Source organism: Chelon labrosus, assembly GCF_963514085.1.
Source record: "Chelon labrosus genome assembly, chromosome: 2".
NCBI classification, from domain to species: Eukaryota; Metazoa; Chordata; class Actinopteri; order Mugiliformes; family Mugilidae; genus Chelon; species Chelon labrosus.
Window position 1 is genome coordinate 1,074,444 of NC_140338.1, and position 20,301 is coordinate 1,094,744.

Below are 20,301 nucleotides of genomic sequence, written 5' to 3' on the forward strand. Positions count from 1 at the left end.
TGTTGTTTTGTTAGCTCTCACTGTTGTTAGGCGTTCCGCTTCGGCCGCTTCAGTCACAGGTGGAAAATATGTTGGAAAAGGGACTTGTTGAGGTCAGTCATAGCCCCTGGGCTGCACCAGTGGTAATGGTGCGGAAGAAAGAGGGCACATGGCGCTTTTGTGTTGACTACAGAGGCCTTAACGCTGTAACTACAAAGGACGCACACCCTTTGCCCAGGACAGATGATACATTTGATGAACTGAGGGGCTCAGCAGTGTTCAGCACCATGGATCTCTCCTCAGGATACTGGCAGGTGAAGCTGGATGACGTGCCTCGTCTACTTAGAGGATATTATCGTGTTCAGCCCCATGTTTGCTGTGCATTTGCAGCATTTAAGAGAAGTTTTTGCGCCTGAAATCTGCTAATCTCAAACTAAAACCGTCAAAATGCCACTTTGCTCAGGAGGAGGTGTCATTCCTCGGACATGTTATCTCGGCAGCGGGCCTGAAGCCTGACCCGAAGAACATACCAAAAGTTAGGGACTGGCCCACTCCTGCAAGCCCCACAGAGGTCCGAGCATTTCTAGGTTTATGCTCATATTACCGCCGTTTCATTCACCATTATGCCAGGCTGTCTGAGCCCCTACATGCACTTACTCAGAAAAGCAAGCTCTTCGTTTGGACTGATGTTGAACAGAGTGCATTTGAGAGTCTACGTCATGCTCTCACTAACACACCTATCCTCTCTTACCCAGATTTCTCGAGAGAGTTTCTGCTCTTTACCGATGCATCGAACTTGGCTGTGGGGTGTGTGTTATCGCAGACAAATGACAGGAACATGGAGAATGTTATCGCCTATGGTAGTCACATCCTAACGAGGACGGAGAGACGCTGGTCTACCTATGACAGGGAGCTGTGGGCTGTTGTGTGGTCCATACGTCATTTCCGCCAATACCTGACTGGCCATCATTTTCGTATTATCACTGACCACAAACCCCTTCTTGGCCTGAGAAAGATATTGCTAGACTGTGATCCTACAGGACGAAGAGCAAGATGGGCTCTTGAAATTGACCAATATGACTGGACCGTGGAACACAGGCAAGGAAGCAAACATGCCAATGCTGATGCTATGTCACGCCGTCCACCAGCTGCTGTGGAAGCTGCCTCTGTGGCTGCAGCTAGCCAGGGGAGCATTGTTTCTGTTTCCAAGCAGACCGTTCAAACCCAGTTGCTCACATATACCTCTGAACCTGAGCAGACCCTGAGCCAAATACCTACATGTTCTCCTTCAGATGTGGCAGATTTGGCTTCAAGTGTGCAGCATGTTTCCCCACTGGGACTGTTGAACTTTCTTTCCTGCACAGGGATATTGACTACATCACCCAGGCTCAAAAAGAGGATCCTGTTATGGAAGCTGTTATTGGGTGGGTGTTGACAAACAATAGGCCACCATTTGCAAAAATCAAGAGAGCTTCCCCTGAGCACAGACATTTTTGGAGAGAATTTCCTAAACTCACTATTGTAGATTACATTCTGTGTTGGAAAGTGAGACCTCCACCTGGTGACCCTGTTTTACAGACTGTGGTACCTAGCAGCTTGCGAAGGGAGATGTTTCAGACACTGCATGGCCATCCCTTCGCTGGACATTTTTATGCTGACAAGACATTACAGTGTGCTCAGGCCAGATGCTATTGGCCTTACATGGCACGTGATATAAGTGAATGGTGTCTGCAGTGCACTGCATGTGAAGCACGGAGGCCACAGACCCCACAACAACGAGCACCTATGCAAAACATTGTTACTTCAGTGCCTTTTCAGAAAATAGCAGTGGATCTGACTGAATTACCTCTCACCTGTCTAGGTAATAGGTACATTCTTGCTGTGATGGACTATTTTACCAAATATCTCAACTTGTATGCACTCCCCGATCAGCGAGCTGTTACTGTTGCAACATGTTTGTTTGAGGACTACATTAGTCACCATGGTGTGCCCCAAAGCTTGCACACTGATCAGGGCCGTCAATTTGAGTCTGATCTGGTGAAATATCTGTGTTCACACTTGGGCATACACAAGACACGGACATCTCCCTACCATTCCATGTCTGATGGAATGGTGGAACGGGCAAACAGATCTGTAAAGGATCAATTGGCTAAGTACTTGTACACTAAAGGAGGCGAATGGGACGATCATCTAAAACAAGTCCAGTTTGCCTATAACACAAGTGTCCATTCCTCCACTAAACACACACCTTTCTTCTTGGTGCATGGGAGAGAATCCCGTCTGCCTGCTGACCTCTTCCTTGGTGAATCGCTTGGAGCTTCACATGGCACACCAGCTACCCCAAGTGACTATGCACACTCTGTCCTGAAGAGTCTACGTGATGCTTTTTGTAATGCTTCTGATAACATTGCGGGTGCAGGTGCTCAGCAGAAACACTACTACGACCGCAGAATGAGACATACAGCCTATGAGCCAGGGGACTTAGTGTGGGTTGACCTCCCTGCCCTCACTAGACATAAACTGTCTCCAAAATGGACAGGCCCTTTTAAAGTTCTCCGCAGGTTGGACTTTGGTACAGGTAACACTGGAGTTGCCTATGAGCTTTTGGACCAACTAGATCCCAGAGCCAAGCCTAGAGTCATTCATTACAACCGTCTCAAGCCTTACCGTTCCTCATGGCCTGTCCACGCTCCAGCTCTTCAGGGGCAGCCCCCCTAGCACCACATCCTGGGCCACCTCCACTCACTGCACTCTCAGGCTCCAGACCCTATGCCTATCGGGATGTAACACCTGCAGTTGGCCCAGGTCGGGGTGTCCCTCAGCTTCAGGAACTTTGCGCTACACCCACTCCAGCGATGGACAGTTCTGCAACAGCGCCTTCTCCACAATTGACTGTTGCAGTCCAACCTTTCTCAGGGCCTAAGACAAGGTCTGGCCGCTGTGTACGTCCTCCAAAGCGTTATGGTACCTCTACTTGACCTGTTTGACTTTTCAATTAAGACTATGTAGGACTTAATTACAGACTGTAACATGGATGGATTTCACAATTTTCCTGTTCGACATACGGACTGTGACGCGTTCATGAGGAGGACTGACTTCTTATGGTTCATAACTGTTATGTTTTGTGATGGCCTAGACACCACCACACCACAAGTGAAGGAAGTTGACTGTTTGTGTTTTCTGTAATAGTTGCTCTCTCTGTTTTGCCATTACACTATTGTTGTTCACTATTTTGAAGCGAGGACGCTTCGTTTTGTGAGGAGGGAAGTAGTGTAAGACATTATTTAATGACAGTTCAGTTGTGTAATTTGCAGATAATTGGTTAATATATTTTGTTTTATTTAGTGCTAATGCATTATGTACACATATGTGGCTAAAGTTCAGAGAAGAAGAGCGACTTCCGTTTTTTTTTTTGTTTTGGGGCGGAAACCGGAAAGAGAAGGGTTTTTTTTTTCTTGGTGGTGTGTTTGGATGAAAACGGTCAGCACTAAAAAGTTATGACAAAGAGCTCCTGTGTCTGTTTTTCCTAAAGAGTACACTCTATACCCACAACGCTTACACATTCATTCATCTTCTATACCCGGTTATTCCTGTTAAAGGTCGCGGGGGTCTGCTGGAGCCTATCCCAGCTGTCATCTGGCAAGAGGCAGGGGTACACCCTGGACAGGTCGCCAGTCCATTGCAGGGCTAACACAGAGAGACAGACCATCAGTCACACTCAAACGCACACTTACGGCCAATTTAGAATCACCAATGAACCTAACCAGCATGTCTTTGGAAGGTGGGAGGAGGCCGGAGTACCTGGAGAGAACCCACGCAGACACAGGGAGAACATGCAGACTACACACAGAAAGGCCAGCCGGCCCATGAACCGGTGACCTTCTCGATGTGAGGCATCAGTGCTAACCACCTCGCCACTGTGCCGCCCCTCTGTTGGAGACATTAATTAATTAAATAAATCACTTTATTCAAAAAAATATCAACACAGTTAACAAAAAATATGTGCAACTGAACCAGTTCAACAAATTATTTCCAGAGGGTGAAACAGGAAAGGACATCGTATTACAAAGCAGGATGTTCATTAGAAGAAGAAAAGGAGGAAGATCGGTGGTAAATCCAGCTAAACAGCTGAACTCCAAGAATAAGAACAATACCTTGAAGCTTACCACCTGTGACTTAACCAATATGATCATTCAGAGCTTTGTTTAAGGATTTCACAACAGTGTATTTACCTTAACCTACATTTTAAGACTGGTGTCACAATATTGTTACAAGCAAGATAAAACCAGTGATGAATTCCTGAAATGATCGTATACAGTATGATAGCACATCGTCCATTCTCTGACAAACTCGTGTTGTGTTCATTTTCTTCTTCGTTTGTTGTTCACTGTGCTGTACAGCGCAGACACATCCTCCTCAGCTCCACCTCTTATTCTGAAATGGGCAAACATACTTTTAAAATACTTATGGCAATAAGAACACAGTAACAAGGTAGTTAAATAACAACAGGTTTAACATGGTTACCTCCATCCATTAGTCAAGTTACACATTATACATGCACTGCAGACTTTGAGGAAATTTAATAAAAAGTAAAAGACTCACCCTAAAGTGACACTGCTATAGTCGACTCCTGTGTACACTACATCTTCTTTCTCCTTCTCCTTCTTCTGTTTGTTGCGTTGAGCTAGCGTGACATTGGAGTAGACAGGATCTTCTTGGTTCTTAGTGAAATATACGGTGGTGTAGGAAACTTCATCATGCTGCTCTGCTGATATTCTCTGTGTTGCAGCTGCAGGGTTGTCATTTTCTGGACCCACACCTGGCTGAAGGGTAAATATTTCATCAGTACGAGTACTTTAATTAGCAAATGCAGAATAACTACAACTTATACACTGCCTGGCTAAAACAATGGTCCCACACTCTAATATTTGGTTGGACCTCCTTTATCTTTGATTCCAGCTCATTCTCTGTATCATTGTTTCTATAATCTTCTCCAATGTCACCAGATTTATTTCCATCCAGTGTTTCATTCATGTTTCACCAAGATCTTGTATTGATGATGGGAGAGTCTGACCACTGCACAAAGCCTTCTCCAGCACATCCCAAAGATTCTCAATGGGGTTCAGGTCTGGACTCTGTGGTGGCCAATCCATGTGTGAACATGATGTCTCATGCTCCCTGAACCACTCTTTCACAATCTGAGCCCCATGAATCCTGGCATTGTCATCTTGGAATATGATCCATTGATGGAATAACCTGGTCATTCAGTATATTCAGGTAGTCAGCTGACCTCATTCTTTGGACACATAATGTTGCTGAACCTAGACCTGAGCAACTGCAGCAACCCCAGATCATAGCACTGCCCCCACAGGCTTGTACAGTAGACACTAGGCATGATGGGTGCATCACTTCATCTGCCTCTCTTCTTACCCTGATGCTTCTCCACTATCCTTCCAGTTTTTAATAATGCCTTGGACAGTTCTTAACCCAGTTTTAGTAGTTTCTACAATCTCCTTAGATGTTTTCTCTGCTTGATGCATGCCAATGATTTGACCCTTCTCAAACAGACGACCACAGGATGTGTCTTTAGACATGGTTGTTGAAGAAATGAGAAGCTACTCATTGCATCAGTTGGGCTTAAATAACTTGTTGTCAGCTGAAAGATAATCACCCACGCAGTAATTATCCAATAGGAGGCTCCTACCTAAATCCATGTAACACAAGATAACCGTATAGTATAAAAGTTGAACGACTAAAGATGGACGTCTGCTTCAGCTGCTCAACCTTTATAAACAAAACACTTGTGTTGATTGAGACACTGTCAATGTTTCATCAAATGAAAACCAAACAGGATGAAAGAAGAGTAGGTGGTAGGGACAGAAGTTTCCAAATCTTCTCATTCGTCTTCAGATGAAAGCAGACGTCTTACATGAACTCTCTGTCCTTACCTCTGCTATGGTGTTCGATCTTTCCCTGGACCCTGAGGTTTGTTTCCAGGATCTCTTTCTTCTGCAGAGAAGAATGATCAAACAGAAGGATCCTCAAATCACTAAACAACTGAATTTGAGATACATTATTGGATGTACCAGTGAAAATTATCTGCTCACCTAATCAGTAGGAAGGCAGACAGGAAAACGATAGCCAGAAAAATAACTATTAATGACCCAGCTGCTGCTGCTTTCACTGAACCTGCGTTGAAATGGAAACACTGGAAAATTATTACTTCATAATTTCAGGATTGTTTGGTCCTTCAGCAGCTAAATACGTCCTTGATGTCAGTGAAAGCACCATGTGAGAGTCAGTACTTATGGTAGAGCTGAGAGTCTGTTGAGTGAGAGCCTCATATCAGAAGAGTCAGACCGACGGTGTTTATGGTGTTGACGTGGTCTACAGCTGACAGTAGCTCATGTTCAAGCTTCAATAAACTGAAGAAAATCCTCTGCTTCTTTTCACAATATGTATTCAGGTCAACAATATAGATTTCATTACTTTCTACACTGTTTTTATGTGTGACGTCATCAACTAGTCGACGTGAACTCGATATTCACCACATAATAGTCAACTTTAAAAAATCAGAAGTTGTTCGACCCCTACTCCGTGCAGCACTTTGGTCAACATTTGTTGTTTTTAAATGTGCTTTATAAATAAATTGACATTGACACTGCTCTAATGCTCTAATCCGGGTTCCTCCGACACTCCAAGTCCAGTATCAGCATGAATTCAGGTGAATTTGGTGGTAGGAACCAAGTTGTGATGGTCAGTGTTTCCTTAGGGTAAACATGTGGAATATTCTGTTGTCGCCCAAATTGCATCGTCTAAAATCCGAGATTAGTTCAACTTGGTACCCACTCACTCTGTGTTTTCAAATGTTTTTTTTTTCCCATCATTGCTGCCCCTATCTGAATTTCATTAACATTTCATTGTCTCTTGTTGCCACAGTCTCTTACTTTGTGTACGCCTTGAAGACATGGAAGATGGTTCCAACAGGAACAGGATTGTCCAAACATTGAGGGTAAGAGGTATTCAGCCTTTGCTCATTGAGAGTACTTCTGGCACCCACAGCTGTGAATGCATTTATGCACTCAACAGAGGAAGTGGAACTAATGGCCCATTTGCACAGGGTTATTTTTACCCAGGGGACCTCTTGTAATGTGTAATAGTTACAGAGGTTGTCTGTGATCTTAATCCTGTGAGATTAATCCTGTGATCTTAATCGGCCATGTCCAAAATTTGTAATTTGTAGATTACCTACCCTGTTTCTCATAACACAAGTTTTGTTTGATTCATGGCTTTTTTCTGCCTCTTGTCACTTAACAATTATGAAGGCTGTGCTATAAATCAAAGACAGCTGTTAGGGTGTCGCTGACCCAGCAGGCCTACTCCACGTCTAAACCCACCGTACTCTGTTGGAGTACAGTGGATGTGAGTTTGTATAATGCAGTTTTCAAACATTCAAGGCTCACAGCTTCAAGTCATTAATGGCCTTTACAACAAGGCTTCCTCAACTGATTGATGATGGAGAGGTAAATGTGTGTACTACAGGATGAGTAAGACCTACCTGCTACACCAATCAGATGTAAGGTGGAGTTATGACGTCCTCTTCTGTTCTGGGCTTCACAGTAATAACTCCCACTGTGTTCAGCTTTGAAGTCAGTGATGGTGAAGATCTGTCCTGAAGCTTTTGGTGAGTCTTCATTCTCCTTGTACCAGGTGTAGTTAGCTGCTGGGTTAGCATCACTGCTACAGGTCAGAGTCACTGAACTACCCTCCTCTATCTCATCAGATGGACTCACTGATACAGAGGGAAGCTTTGGAGGATCTGAGGAGACAATTAAAACAAGTTTTCAATCTTTGTCCAGAAGATTTGCAATAAGCACAAGTTAAATTACATTTGGGAATGAGTTCAACGAAGTGATTAATTAATACTTACACTGGACATCTATGAATAGAGATGAAGAGTTTGAGTCTCCGTATCGGTTCTCAGACTTGCAGTAGTAGATCCCTCTGTCCTCAGAGCTGATGGAGGTGAAATGATAAAGTCCTACTGATCCATTAATCAGTGTCTGGTTCTCCTTGTACCAGGTGTAGTTAGCTGCTGGGTTAGCATCACTGCTACAGGTCAGAGTCACTGAACTACCCTCCTCTATCTCACCAGATGGACTCAGTGACACAGAGGGAAGCTTTGGAGGATCTGGAAGAGACCCATAAACATAAATTAGAACTAAAATAAAGATAAAAACCTTGTCATGGGATACAAAGTGCCAAGAACTTAACAGACTGGATTTGTATATTCACTCACATTTTACGTCAATTTTAATGCATTCAGATGACATCTTGCCCATCATGTTCTCAGCTGCACAGTGATAATCTCCAGAGTCAGAGGGCTGGATAGAGCTGAGGACAAGCTGTGGTCCTTTACTGACATGTGTTTGCCTCTTGTACCAGGTGTAGTTAGCTGCTGGGTTAGCATCACTGCTACAGTTCAGAGTCACTGAACTGTTTTCCACCATCTCACCAGATGGACTCACTGATACAGAGGGAAGCTTGGGAGCATCTGAGGAGATCATAACACAATTAGTTTTTAACTTTTAACAACAATTAAAGTTTTGTTGTTAATAAATTGGACAGAAATCCAACTGACCGTTGATGATTAAACATTTTCTAAACTTGTTATCCTCCATATATGTTCTTTGTGTTCAGATGATATAGTATTAGACTCTCATAGTTGTCTACTATTCTGCATAAAAATAACTCAAAATGTCAGTGAGTTTGCACAACCCAAGCCCTGACAGAAGACAAAGAGAACCCAATCAAACTAATGAAAAACAATATTATACTAATATTAAAACGTTTTTTATGTTAGTTGCAAAAGTGAGTCCACCTCTAGAATCACAAGTCATTCTCGAGGTCCAATCAGAGTCCATGTGTTCAGAAGTGTCTCCATCAATGTAATGAGACTCAGGTGTGGTTCAGTTCCTGGTTTAGTTTCAATAAATCAGGGATTTGTCTCAGTCTGATCTTCACAACACATGTTTGTGGACAAAGGAGCTTTCTGAGGAGCTCAGAGAAAGAGTTGTTGTTGCTCATCAGGCTGGAAAAGGTTCCAGAACCATCTCTAAAGAGTTTGGAATCCACAGTCAGACAAATTGAAGACGACTGTTCCCCTCCACAGGAGTGGTCCACCAACAAAGATCACTCCATAATAGTCTGAGAGGTCCCAAAGGAACCCAGGGGAACTTCTAAGCAGCTAAAGGCCTCTCTCTCATTGGCTAATGTTAATGTTGATGAATCCACTGAACAACCATGGTGTGATGGACAAAGACACTGCTCTCCAAGAAGAACATTTCTAAACATCATGTGGACAAGACAGAAGACTATTGGGACAATGTTTAGTGGACAGATGAGACCAAAGTAGAATAGTTTGGTTTAAATGAGATGAACCAACACTGCATCATTCCAGCATCAAAACCTCATCCCTCCATCAAACATGGGGGTGCTAATGTCCTGGTTTGGGCCTGTCCTGCTGCATCTGGACCAGGACGGCTTGTCATCATTGATGGACCAATGAATTCTGAATTCTACCAGTGAACTCTAAAAGAAAATGTCAGGACATCTGTCCATGAGCTGAATGTGAAGAGAAACTGGGTCATGCAGCAAGACAACGAGCCCAAGAACACAAGTGGTTCTACAAAAGAACGGTTAAAGAAGAACAAGATGAATGTTTAGGAACGGCCAAGTTATTGCTGCACAAGGGGGTCACACCAGATACTGAAAACAAGAGTTCTCATACTTTAGCATCTCACAGATTTGTACAAATGATAAATATTTTTCATCACTTTGAATGTCTTCTCTTTTTCTCCTTTAGGACAAAAATTCACTGATGCTTCATCAAAATAGTTTGAAAATTCTGAAGGGTGCATAAACGTTTAACTGGCTCTTCTATCACGCTAGACAAAACTGCAAAGCAAAGTAAACTCACAGACTGAAGGAGAGCGGTAATCCTCATGTCCACTGAAAGCACAGGAGACGGTGTCTCCAGGAGAAAAGTTGTCTGTCAAAGTAGAAGTTTGCTGTGTCCTGATTTTCTGTCCGTTCTTGAACCAGACGTAAAGACGACCAGCTGGACGGCAGCTGCTGAGACACTTGAGCTCTGCCTCAGTATGAGACTGATGGACTGATATTATTCTGGTCACCTGCACCTGCAGAGCTGCACATGACAACACAACAGTAATGTCAAATCTGTTTAAATACTCAATGCACTAATACATCCACCTACACAGTTAGTGTTCATCAGTACCTGTGACAGTCAGAGTTGTTCCAGGTAAAACACTTCTCCATTCAAACCATCGTGTCTTGAATTTGAAGTGATACTCAGATGAATCAGTCTCTCTCAGGTTAGTGATTCTCAGAGTGGATTCTCCTCTCTGTGATTCAAGGACCTGAACACGACCTGAATACTGGCAGTCTTTACTCAGGTCCTCAGGCTGTGAGGGATCCTTCCACTGATGACTATGATCACGACTGAACCAGAATGTTGAAACAATATAATGATCAAAATGACTGTATGTGCAGGAAATGTCCACTGATGAGCCTTTGAAAGCACAGATGCTTCTGTCAGTGTAAATCACTTTGTTACAGGTTTCACCATCAACACCTGGAATAGAAAATACAAAAGTGAATCTGTGTAGTTTAATAGTAAGAACAGGACATTAATAATGACACATATTAAAAACTATTTACAGTTAATGTAGAGTAAGTCTTTACTAAAGCAATGTTCTACCAAAATTAACTCACATGTTAACAGAGAGTGAAACTCCTCGTATCCCTTTAAGGCACATGAATAGCTGTGTCCATGCTCATATGACATTTCATAACTAGGAGATGTTTCTCTGATCTCCTGGCGTCCGTTTTTGTACCAGACATAAGAAGAATCAAATGGATGACAACTGGTGAAAGTGGTGACGCAGTCCAGCTTTTGCTGATTGGGCCTTTGCTTGACCTGGATGTCCTGAATATCTGGATTAGTGAACAAGGATTAGTTAATAAACTTTCAGTGACACTTGCACACATTGAGAAAAGCTGGAAAACAAACATCCAGTTCCTTCAATAATGAAATAATTGCTCCTATATTTAAAGTGTCAAGGAGAAGCACACAAATATTAAAAAATGTTCTACATCATTATGTTCATCAGTACATGTGACAGACAATATAGGGCCCAGACTTAAAAGTACCAGAATATTAAAACAACACTGTAGTTATGATCACAGAGCATAATCAGTTAGTGTTCATCAGTACCTGTGACAGTCAGAGTTGTTCCAGGTAAAACACTTCTCCATTCAAACTGTTGTGTCTTGAATTTGAAGTGATACTCAGATGAATCAGTTTCTCTCAGGTTAGTGATTCTCAGAGTGGATCTTCCTCTCTGTGATTCAAGGACCTGAACACGACCTGAATACTGGGAGTCTTTACCCAGGTCCTCAGGCTGTGAGAGAACCTTCCTCTGATGACTACGATCACGACGGAACCAGAACTTTGACACGACAGAATAATAATGACTGTATGTGCAGGAAATGTCCACTGATGAGCCTTTGATGGCACAGATGCTTCTGTCAGTGTAAGTCACTTTGTAGCAGGTATGATAAATGGCACCTGAAACAAGAAGAAGAAAAGGTTTTGACCAACATTTAAACCTAACCCTGCAGAGACCAAAGAAGAGAACAGGAAGAGAAAGTGTGGTTTTCTGAAACATAGACACTGATGGTTCATTCAGAGATGACACTGAGTTAGTGGAAGACTGAAATAAACTCACATTGTGGAGGAGAGGGAAACTTCTCAAATCCTTTAACAGCACAGGAAACACTGTCTCCACTATCAAAGTATTGTTTAATTGAATAAGTGTCTTTGTTCATGTTCAGTCCATTCTTGTACCAGACGTAGGAATGATCAGATGGACGACACCTGCTCTGACACTTCACCTCTGCCCAGCGAGGATATCGTGTTGATGTTATCTTCGCCTCTACATGGAGAACTGAAGTGAAGAGAGAAATGCCATTTTAACTGTTATCACCCATTAAATAAACACATTCATCAATAGTCCAGTAACAGCAGTTCCATGTTTGACATTTGACATATCTGGAGGAGAAATTCTTACCTGAGACAGTCAGAGTGACTCCAGGTGAACCAGTATATTTCCCTCCTGGTTGGTTTGTTGTGAATCTGAACTTGTACTCAGCTGAGTCACTCTCTCTCAGGTCTGAGATTCTCAGAGTGCACTGATTATTATGACAACTGTGTGTCACACGACCTAAATACATTGAGTCCGTTGACAGATCGTCAGGTTCTACATCAGAAACTCTGAACCAAACTTTTTTCTCCACAGTTGTAGAACGACCCTGCAATTGAGGTGGGTACCAGTATCTGGAGCTTATTTCCACTGTTGATCCTTCTACAGCACAGATCTGAGTAGAAGTGTAAGTCACTCCATGACCAATCTGACCAAGTACCACTGGAACACAGACACAAAATAAAACAGATTTACAGCATCAGAGGGAAACAGACCAATTTCTGTCGTCACCGTCACCAAACAGACTTCAGACTGTGACATCAAGGTTTGCTCATCCTATAGAAACCAGGGAAGAAAAGATGGATTATTATTAATGCTTACACAAATCCAACAGCATTAAATATCACCTACTAATGGGGTGCTCTTGTGTCTGGTTGTAAATGATCCTCTGGAAAGGAAAAAGATGTCTGTTCATTAGTAATAAGAGGGCTTTTTAAAAGATTCTGTCCAATCACAAGCTGGCCACTTGTGATTGTCTTTCCTGGGACGGATGTTAATGCAACAGGGCCTTAATAATAATAATAAAAATAATAATAATAAAACATTTTATTTATAGGCGTCTTTCAGGACACTCAAGGTCACCGTACAAAATTGTTAAAATAAAACACAATTAAAACACACACGTACAAATATATAGAACATATAGTCACATAAAAATGACAGCAGATAAAAGTGAGACGATAAAACAGAGTAGGCCTGTCTGAATAAATAAGGTTTAACCTGGGATTTGAAGGTGGTGACAGAGTCTGAATTTTTTAAGTGTTCCAGGAGGGCATTCCAGAGGCAGGGGGCTGAGCGGCTGACGGATCTGGACCCCATGGTGGTTGAGCAAGCAGGTGGGAGGGTGAGTTGGATGGAAGACGATGACCTAAGAGTGCGGGCGGGAATGTTTATGTGGAGTTTATGGATGGATTTATCAGGTAAACCAAATAACAGGGAGTTGCAGTAGTTCAGACGGGACGTGACCAGGCTATGGACCAGAGTAACAGTACTGTCAGTTGGGAGGGATGGACAGAGATATTGTGTAGGTGAAAATAGGCTAAACGGGTGATATTGTTAATATGAGATCGGAATGAGAGAGTGTTGTCAAGGATGACACCCAGACTCTTAACCTGGGGGGAGGGGGATACTGGGGAATTGTAAATCTGAATGGAGAAGCTGTTTATTTTAGATAGGGTGGATATGGTGCCAATGAGAAGAATTTCAGTTTTGCTACTGTTAAGTTTGAGGAAGTTGATCTACTGTAGACAGCCAGAGAGGTATGTGGGTGGAAGAGTTGAATTGGGTTTGGTGGACAGGTAGAGCTGGGTGTCATCTGCATAACAGTGGAAATGAATATTATACCTATGAAATACACTATATTACCAAAAGTATTCGCTCACCCATTCAAATGATCAGAATCAGGTGTTCTAATCACTTGGCCTGGCCCCAGGTGTATAAATTCAAGCACTCAGGCATGCAGACTGTGAAACAAGACATTTGTGAAAGAATGGGCCGCTCTCAGGAGCTCAGTGAATTCCAGCGTGGAACTGTCATAGGATGCCACTTGTGCAACAAATCCAGTCGTGAAATTTCCTCGCTCCTAAATATTCCACAGTCAACTGTCAGCTCTATTATAACAAAATGGAAGCGTTTGGGAAAAACAGCAACTCAGCCACGAAGTGGTAGGCCACGTAAAGTGACGGAGAGGGGTCAGCGGATGCTGAAGTGCATAGTGCAAAGAGGTCGCCGACTTTCTGCACAGTCAATTGCTACAGAGCTACAAACTTCATGTGACCTTCAGATTAGCCCAAGTACAGTACGCAGAGAGCTTCATGGAATGGGTTTCCATGGCCGAGCAGCTGCAGCCAAGCCACACATCACCAAGTGCAATGCAAGGCGTCGGATGCAATGGTGTAAAGCACGCCGCCACTGGCCTCTAGAGCAGTGGAGACGCGTTCTCTGGAGTGATGAATCACGCTTTTCCATCTGGCAATCTGATGGACGAGTCTGGGTTTGGAGGTTGCCAGGAGAACGGTACATTTCAGATTGCATTGTGCCAACTGTGAAATTTGGTGGAGGAGGAATTATGGTATGGGGTTGTTTTTCAGGAGCTGGGCTTGGCCCCTTAGTTCCAGTGAAAGGAACATTGAATGCTTCAGGATACCAAAACATTTTGGACAATTCCATGCTCCCAACCTTGTGGGAACAGTTTGGAGCGGGCCCCTTCCTCTTCCAACATGACTGTGCACCAGTGCACAAAGCAAGGTCCATAAAGACGTGGATGACAGAGTCTGGTGTGGATGAACTTGACTGGCCTGCACAGAGTCCTGACCTGAACCCGATAGAACACCTTTGGGATGAATTAGAGCGGAGACTGAGAGCCAGGCCTTCTCGACCAACATCAGTGTGTGACCTCACCAATGCGCTTTTGGAAGAATGGTCAAAAATTCCTATAAACACTCTCCTCAACCTTGTGGACAGTCTTCCCAGAAGAGTTGAAGCTGTAATAGCTGCAAAAGGTGGACCGACATCATATTGAATTCTATGAGTTAGGAATGGGATGGCACTTCAGTTCATAGAATGAGTAAAGGCAGGTGAGCGAATACTTTTGGTAATATAGTGTATCTGGCTAAGGGGGATGAAGTAGATGATGAATAAAAGAGGCCCAAGAACAGAGCCTTGGGGAACACCAGAGAAAAGGGGAGATGGACAGGATGTAAATGTTTTTAACTGAATGAACTGAGTGCGGCCTGAGAGATATGAGATGAACCAATAGAAAGATGTGTCAGAGATACCGATGGAGGGTAGTCTATGGATGAGAATGGAGTGGGAGATAGTATCAAATGCTGCGGTTAGATCAAGGAGAAAGAGGATTGAAAGGAGTCCTGAATCAGCAGCCATAAGGAGGTCGTTGGTGATCTTTAACAGAGCTGTTTCTGTGCTGTGTAATGGGCGAAAAACAGATTGAAATTGTTCATATAGGTTATTGTCAGAGAGGTGGGCATGGACCTGAGATGCAACTGCTTTTTCAAGAACTCTACAGAGAAAAGGAAAATTGGAGATAGGACGGAGGTTAATGAAGTTCTCTGGGTCTGCATCAGGTTTCATTAGTAAAGGGGTGACTGAGACTTATTTGAGAGACAAAGGGACAAGACCAGAGGTGAGAGAGGAATGAACAAAGGCAGTTATAAGAGGGGAAAGAGAGTTCATGGAAGCTTTAACAAGACCAGTTGGCAGGTGGTCGAGCTGGCAAGTGGATGGTTTGGCTGTGTCTGTGAAGGTTCTCAGTCGTCAAGGTCATGGTATAGCCAAAAAAGGTTTAAAAAAAAAGGCAACTGGACTTGTAGAGTTTTTTTGAGAGGACGTTTCACCACTCATCCAAGTGATCTTCTTCAGTTCTAGGGGACTGGTGGGCCTTCAACTGTGTCTCTGTTTGCCATTCTCTCAGAGTCCCTCTCCTCTCAGCTGCAGTCATGGTGGTCTCACTCAATAATCACTCAGTTAGTCAGGACAGGTTTAATGTTCCTCATATATTTTAGTGGTGGATTTAACTAAAACTTAAACATAAAGATGTATTTTGTCTTCATGGAATCACTGCAGCCAGGAATCCAGATTAACCAGTGACTGGACCTTCCAGACACAGATGTCTTTACACAATAGCCACTTGTGACACGTGTACCGCACTTAGGGGAGTTGTTTTTTTGGTGTTTTTTACACTAATCATGATCCACTTAATAAAATCAATAGAAAAAACTATATATATATATATATATATATATATATATATATATATATAAAACAACATTAGCAGCATAAATAACACACAGTCGAGCACACCCAGTCATTGCATAAAAACAGCAGATTGCTTATTATTTTTTTGCAGCATTGAGGATTGTTATTGCTGTTGGATAAATACTGTGTTTGAGTCTATTTGTCCTTGCGTTTATTGATCTGTACCGTCTGCCTGAAGGTAACAGTTCAAACAGGGAGTGACCAGGATGGTGGGTGTCCTTTACAATGTTCTGGCCTTTTTTGAGACAACAGGAACTGTGTAGTTCTTCCAGTGTGGGGAGAGGGCAGCCAACGATCTTTTGTGTGGTACTGATGACCCTCTGGAGCGCTTTGCTCTGAGCCACTGTGCAGCTGGTGTATATGCACATGCAGTATGTCTCAGGAAGTACAATCTCTGCTGGGCATTTTTCAGCAGCTCAGAGTTGTTCACGCTCCAGGATAGGCTCTCCTCTATGTGGACTCCCAGTAAGCAGAACTCTGCCACCCTCTCCACACAGTCTGGTTTGGTTTGCTGTATAGGAAAACTGGTGGGGGTCAAGGCTATGGGGCAGGGCTGCTGTAATGTGACTATAGATCAATTTTTCGAAGCACTTCATCACCACTGGGGTGAGTGCCACTGGGCGGTTGTCACTGAGGTGTTTCTTTGGCAGGAGGGCTATAGTTGAGGATTTCAGGCAGGGTGGGACAGTGGACTGTGCCAGGGGTTGGTTGAAGACCTTTGTGAAGTTTCCAGCCAGCTGATCTGCACAGTCCTTCAGCATGCGTCCCGGGACGCCATCAGGACCAGACGCCTTCAATTGTGAGGTTTACGCTGCTGTTGGCCATGTGGTGTAGTGGTGCTGTCTCTGCAAAGAAGATATTCAGCTCCTCTGCCAGCACGGGGTCATCTTCAGCCACTCTGAGGTTGGTCCTGTGGTTGGTCAGATGTTAAACTCCCTGCCACACCTGCCTGCTGTTGTTACTGCTCAGGTGGTCGTCTATCCTCCTCCTGTAGACTGCCTTGGCCTCTCTGATGGCCCTCCTCAAGTTGGCTCAGGCTGTGCTGTAGAGGTCTTTGTTGCTAGACCTCCATGTTCAAAGACCCCCCAGTTGGTCCTTTCGAAGCAGTCCTGCAGTTGCTGGGAGGCACCCTCTGGCCATGTGGTAACAGTCTTTGTGATGGCTGGAGCAGTTTATCTGAGGGGGGCATATGCGGCGATTAACAGCAAGGACGAGTGGTCGGACAGGCCCAGGTGTAGTAGTGGTCTGGCCCTGTAGGCCTTGTCCAGGGTGTTATTTCCCCTTGTAGCACACTTCACATGCTGGTGGAGTTTAGGGAGTGCTGCCTTTAAGTCATCATGATTAAAATCACCTGCTATGATATTCACAGCATCAGGATACATGCTCTGCTTCTTGATAATGCTTGCCTGCAAAAGTCCGAGAGCCAAGCTAGCATTAGCATCCGGTGGGATGTAAACAGGTGTAATCATGATCACAGTGAACTTCCTTGGGAGATAAATGGGCCTGCATTTAACAGTCAGATATTCTAAATCCAGAGCGCAGTGACTGTCTACATTCACTGTGTTGGTACACCAGCTGTTGTTCACGTACACACAGAGACACCCTCCTCTGCTCTTCCTGGAGTCCACTGTTCTGTCATGGTGCTGTGTGGTGTAGCATGCTAGCTCAATAGCAGAATCCGGTATGGACTGGTGAAGCCTGGTCTCCGTGATGAGCAGAATGCACGCATCCTTCATGGTGTTGTTTGTTGCAGTCTGTAGCGTCAACTCGTCCATTTTGTTCACGAGAGAGCTGGCATTCGTGAGAAATAGGCTGGGAAGTGGTGGTTTGAGTGGCTGCCTCCGTAGCCTGCCAGCCCTGCAGCCTCACTTTTGCCTCTTTTCTCTGCGCCTCCTCCCTTTCTAGGATGGCAATCCATGGGGAGCTGGGGCTCCTCGCTAACTCCACCGGAAATCTTGTGTGTGCGGAGGAACTCACTTGTTACGCACCATTTGTAAGATAGTCTGATCTATTGTGTCACAGGACAGAAAAGTGTTTTATTAGCATGATTTTATTATTTGCTTTTATATTTTGAGTTTTACTATTGCCTGCTTTTACATGTGTTGTGCTTTTAATTGTTTTATTTATTATGTTAAGATTTTAGTGCATGCGTGTGGTTTTAAACGACTGCTTGTGAACGCACCACTTGACTGAGCAGCGACACCTGGGGGGCGCTTAACCAATCGGCAGCGGCGGAGAGTGGCGGAGGGATACAAAGAAAGAGACACGAACAACATGAGAGGAGGACGCCGGCCAGAGGCACGGACTTTGCACTGATAGTAACATGTAGGAAAAGGAGAGCCAAGGTGGGGGACGGACGGACGGACGGACTAGGCACCGAAGGGACCTGTGAGAAGAAGAGAAATACCATGTGAGTGGGACGCCGGAGGGACGTCGAGGCGGCACGAGGGGACGAGGACGAGGAGGGGGCCGAGAAACAAGCCAAGGCAGCTGGTGTGCCGGCCGCAAAGGAGAAGAGACCACGGAGCGTTACCATATGAAGTACTTGCAGCGGCAGAGCATAGCGCTCTAGCTGGGGGGTAAGTTTCTCTCTATGGGCTGTAGTAACGCTCTGGTGTGTGGTTGTGTGGCAGCACTGTATCTCGTGCGTTGTGTGGACACCCGTACTGGCGTGTTTTTTTTTATCTTCCAGGTGACTCCCAGGTAGCCCACTGCAAGCAGCAGAAGAGGCGCCTGCAGCACCTGGAGCGGCGACAAGCCTCCGTTAGAGGGGGGTCTCTGAGTACCAGGTCTGGCGACCTTGACAGACTCTTTTGTTCTCCTTTATGAATGGACGGTTTTTAAAGGTTTTAGTTTTTACCTGTGGGTTTAAAACCTTTTAAGATTTTAACACTTGGTGGTTTTTATTGTTTTAATTTCCGTTCAATAAATCATTGTTAGTACACCGGCATCGATTGGTTCTCCGCCTCTCTTTCCTCTGGTCGCTGTCAGCGTGCTCTCCCCCGATATTTCACTAGTACCTGTGCTCCCCCCCCCCTTAATAGTACTTTTTCATCATCCATTTCCACATCTCATCTCCCACCTCCCCCTCATTTCATATAGATGTTGTTTGCTTGTGCTTCCTATAGTTTGTAAAGTAGAATGAGCTTCTCTCTGGCTCTTAATTAAAATTTGGTGTACAGACTACCTCTTTATTTTTCTTTATTTTAGATTAAGCTTGTAGCTAAAGCTAGCTGAGGCAACCCTAAACTTGCTGCTATAGGTCTAGGCTGTTGGGGGACTTCCCACTCTCTGATCTTTTCTTTACATATTCATCAGTTTCTAAAAATAAAATCTTGTAGGTGATATGATGTGTATTTAACTATCTTTCCATGCATTTAAAGTTGGACTCTGCTGAGAAAACAATATCTACTGGTATCTTGCATTTAAAGATATCATGTAGGGTAGTGTACATCCCTTTCCAATAGCCTTCACTAATGGGACAGACTTTATTCAGTGATCTCTTTAAATGTTGGATAGGGTGTCATTATACAGCACAGGTCTGTTAATCCTTTACCTGTTCCAGTTACCAGTTCTTATTTGTGCTACAGAATCACCTCTTTCAGTACACTTTTAAGAAGAGGAAGATAAATTGTTAGAAGGGTGTGGAACATGGAAAAATCAAAACAGTATTTGTTTAGTTTCCAGTCTACGTTCTCTGTCACATGAAACCACATTCGAAATACAGATGTGAAACTCTAAAATGTCTTAATAATGTGACATCTTGTTAATGATGCATAACATGTCAGTATCAGAAAATAGAGTAAAGTGAGAAGCGGCCACATGTTTCCAGTGAGAGGGTTATCTATGGTTTGAGATATCTAAAAGGACCACTTCTTGTTTTTTTTCTTTCAGTCGATCAACACATGGTGTTCTCTCAGCTCAGCCAGAACAAACTGTTTGTTTCACACAGCGGTTTACATGCAAACAACGTACAAGGTCAACTGGACTAGTAGAGTTTGTTGAAGACGTTTTATCCAAGTCTTCAGTTCTAAAAGACTGGTAGGGAGTTGGGGTTTAAATAGGAACATCTGTGGGTCTTTCTCATCAGAAACTTAGATGTGTAGGGTCTGTTAACGACCAGATATTTACCTGATTATATCGGATAAGACCCGTCTTCAATTTCCAACACAGTCTCAGTGTTTGTACCTCACCTTTCACCCCC

General features: G+C 43.8%; 2 protein-coding genes and 1 long non-coding RNA gene across 3 annotated transcripts in view; all 3 read right to left on the bottom strand.

The window, feature by feature from the left end:
* LOC311505366 (uncharacterized protein) overlaps positions 1-16,858 on the bottom strand; it is a gene marked incomplete at its 5' end in the record, with an annotated part of 37,763 nt that extends 20,905 nt beyond the window's left edge. The window contains 5 exons of the mRNA XM_084568884.1: positions 10,277-10,633; positions 10,774-10,995; positions 11,276-11,487; positions 16,487-16,608; positions 16,697-16,858. Coding sequence (XP_084425010.1) covers positions 10,277-10,633; positions 10,774-10,995; positions 11,276-11,487; positions 16,487-16,608; positions 16,697-16,858 — 1,075 coding nt within the window. The remainder of the gene's footprint in view (positions 1-10,276; positions 10,634-10,773; positions 10,996-11,275; positions 11,488-16,486; positions 16,609-16,696) is intronic.
* Positions 3,980-6,196, bottom strand: LOC311498127. Its single transcript, XR_014699392.1, has 3 exons — positions 5,928-6,196; positions 4,582-4,802; positions 3,980-4,413 (listed from the first exon to the last, which is right to left on the bottom strand). It is a non-coding gene; the product is annotated as an uncharacterized lncRNA (long non-coding RNA).
* Positions 6,800-8,863, bottom strand: LOC311504752 (B-cell receptor CD22-like). Its single transcript, XM_084568016.1, has 3 exons — positions 8,279-8,863; positions 7,902-8,170; positions 6,800-7,811 (listed from the first exon to the last, which is right to left on the bottom strand). The coding sequence occupies exons 1-3, from the start codon at positions 8,544-8,546 to the stop codon at positions 7,455-7,457; spliced, it is 894 nt and encodes a 297-aa protein (XP_084424142.1). The 5' UTR covers positions 8,547-8,863; the 3' UTR covers positions 6,800-7,454.
* Positions 16,859-20,301: the final 3,443 nt, after the last annotated feature.

Excerpts from the sequence above, each read along its gene's own strand:
- LOC311504752 (XM_084568016.1), bottom strand. The coding sequence starts at position 8,546 with ATGATCTCCTCAGATGCTCCCAAGCTTCCCTCTGTATCAGTGAGTCCA. Across the intron at positions 8,171-8,278 it reads CATTAAAATTGACGTAAAAT|ATCCTCCAAAGCTTCCCTCT; the intron begins GTGAGTGAATAT and ends GGTCTCTTCCAG. Across the intron at positions 7,812-7,901 it reads TAGATGTCCAGTGTAAGTAT|ATTGTCTCCTCAGATCCTCC; the intron begins TAATTAATCACT and ends AAACTTGTTTTA.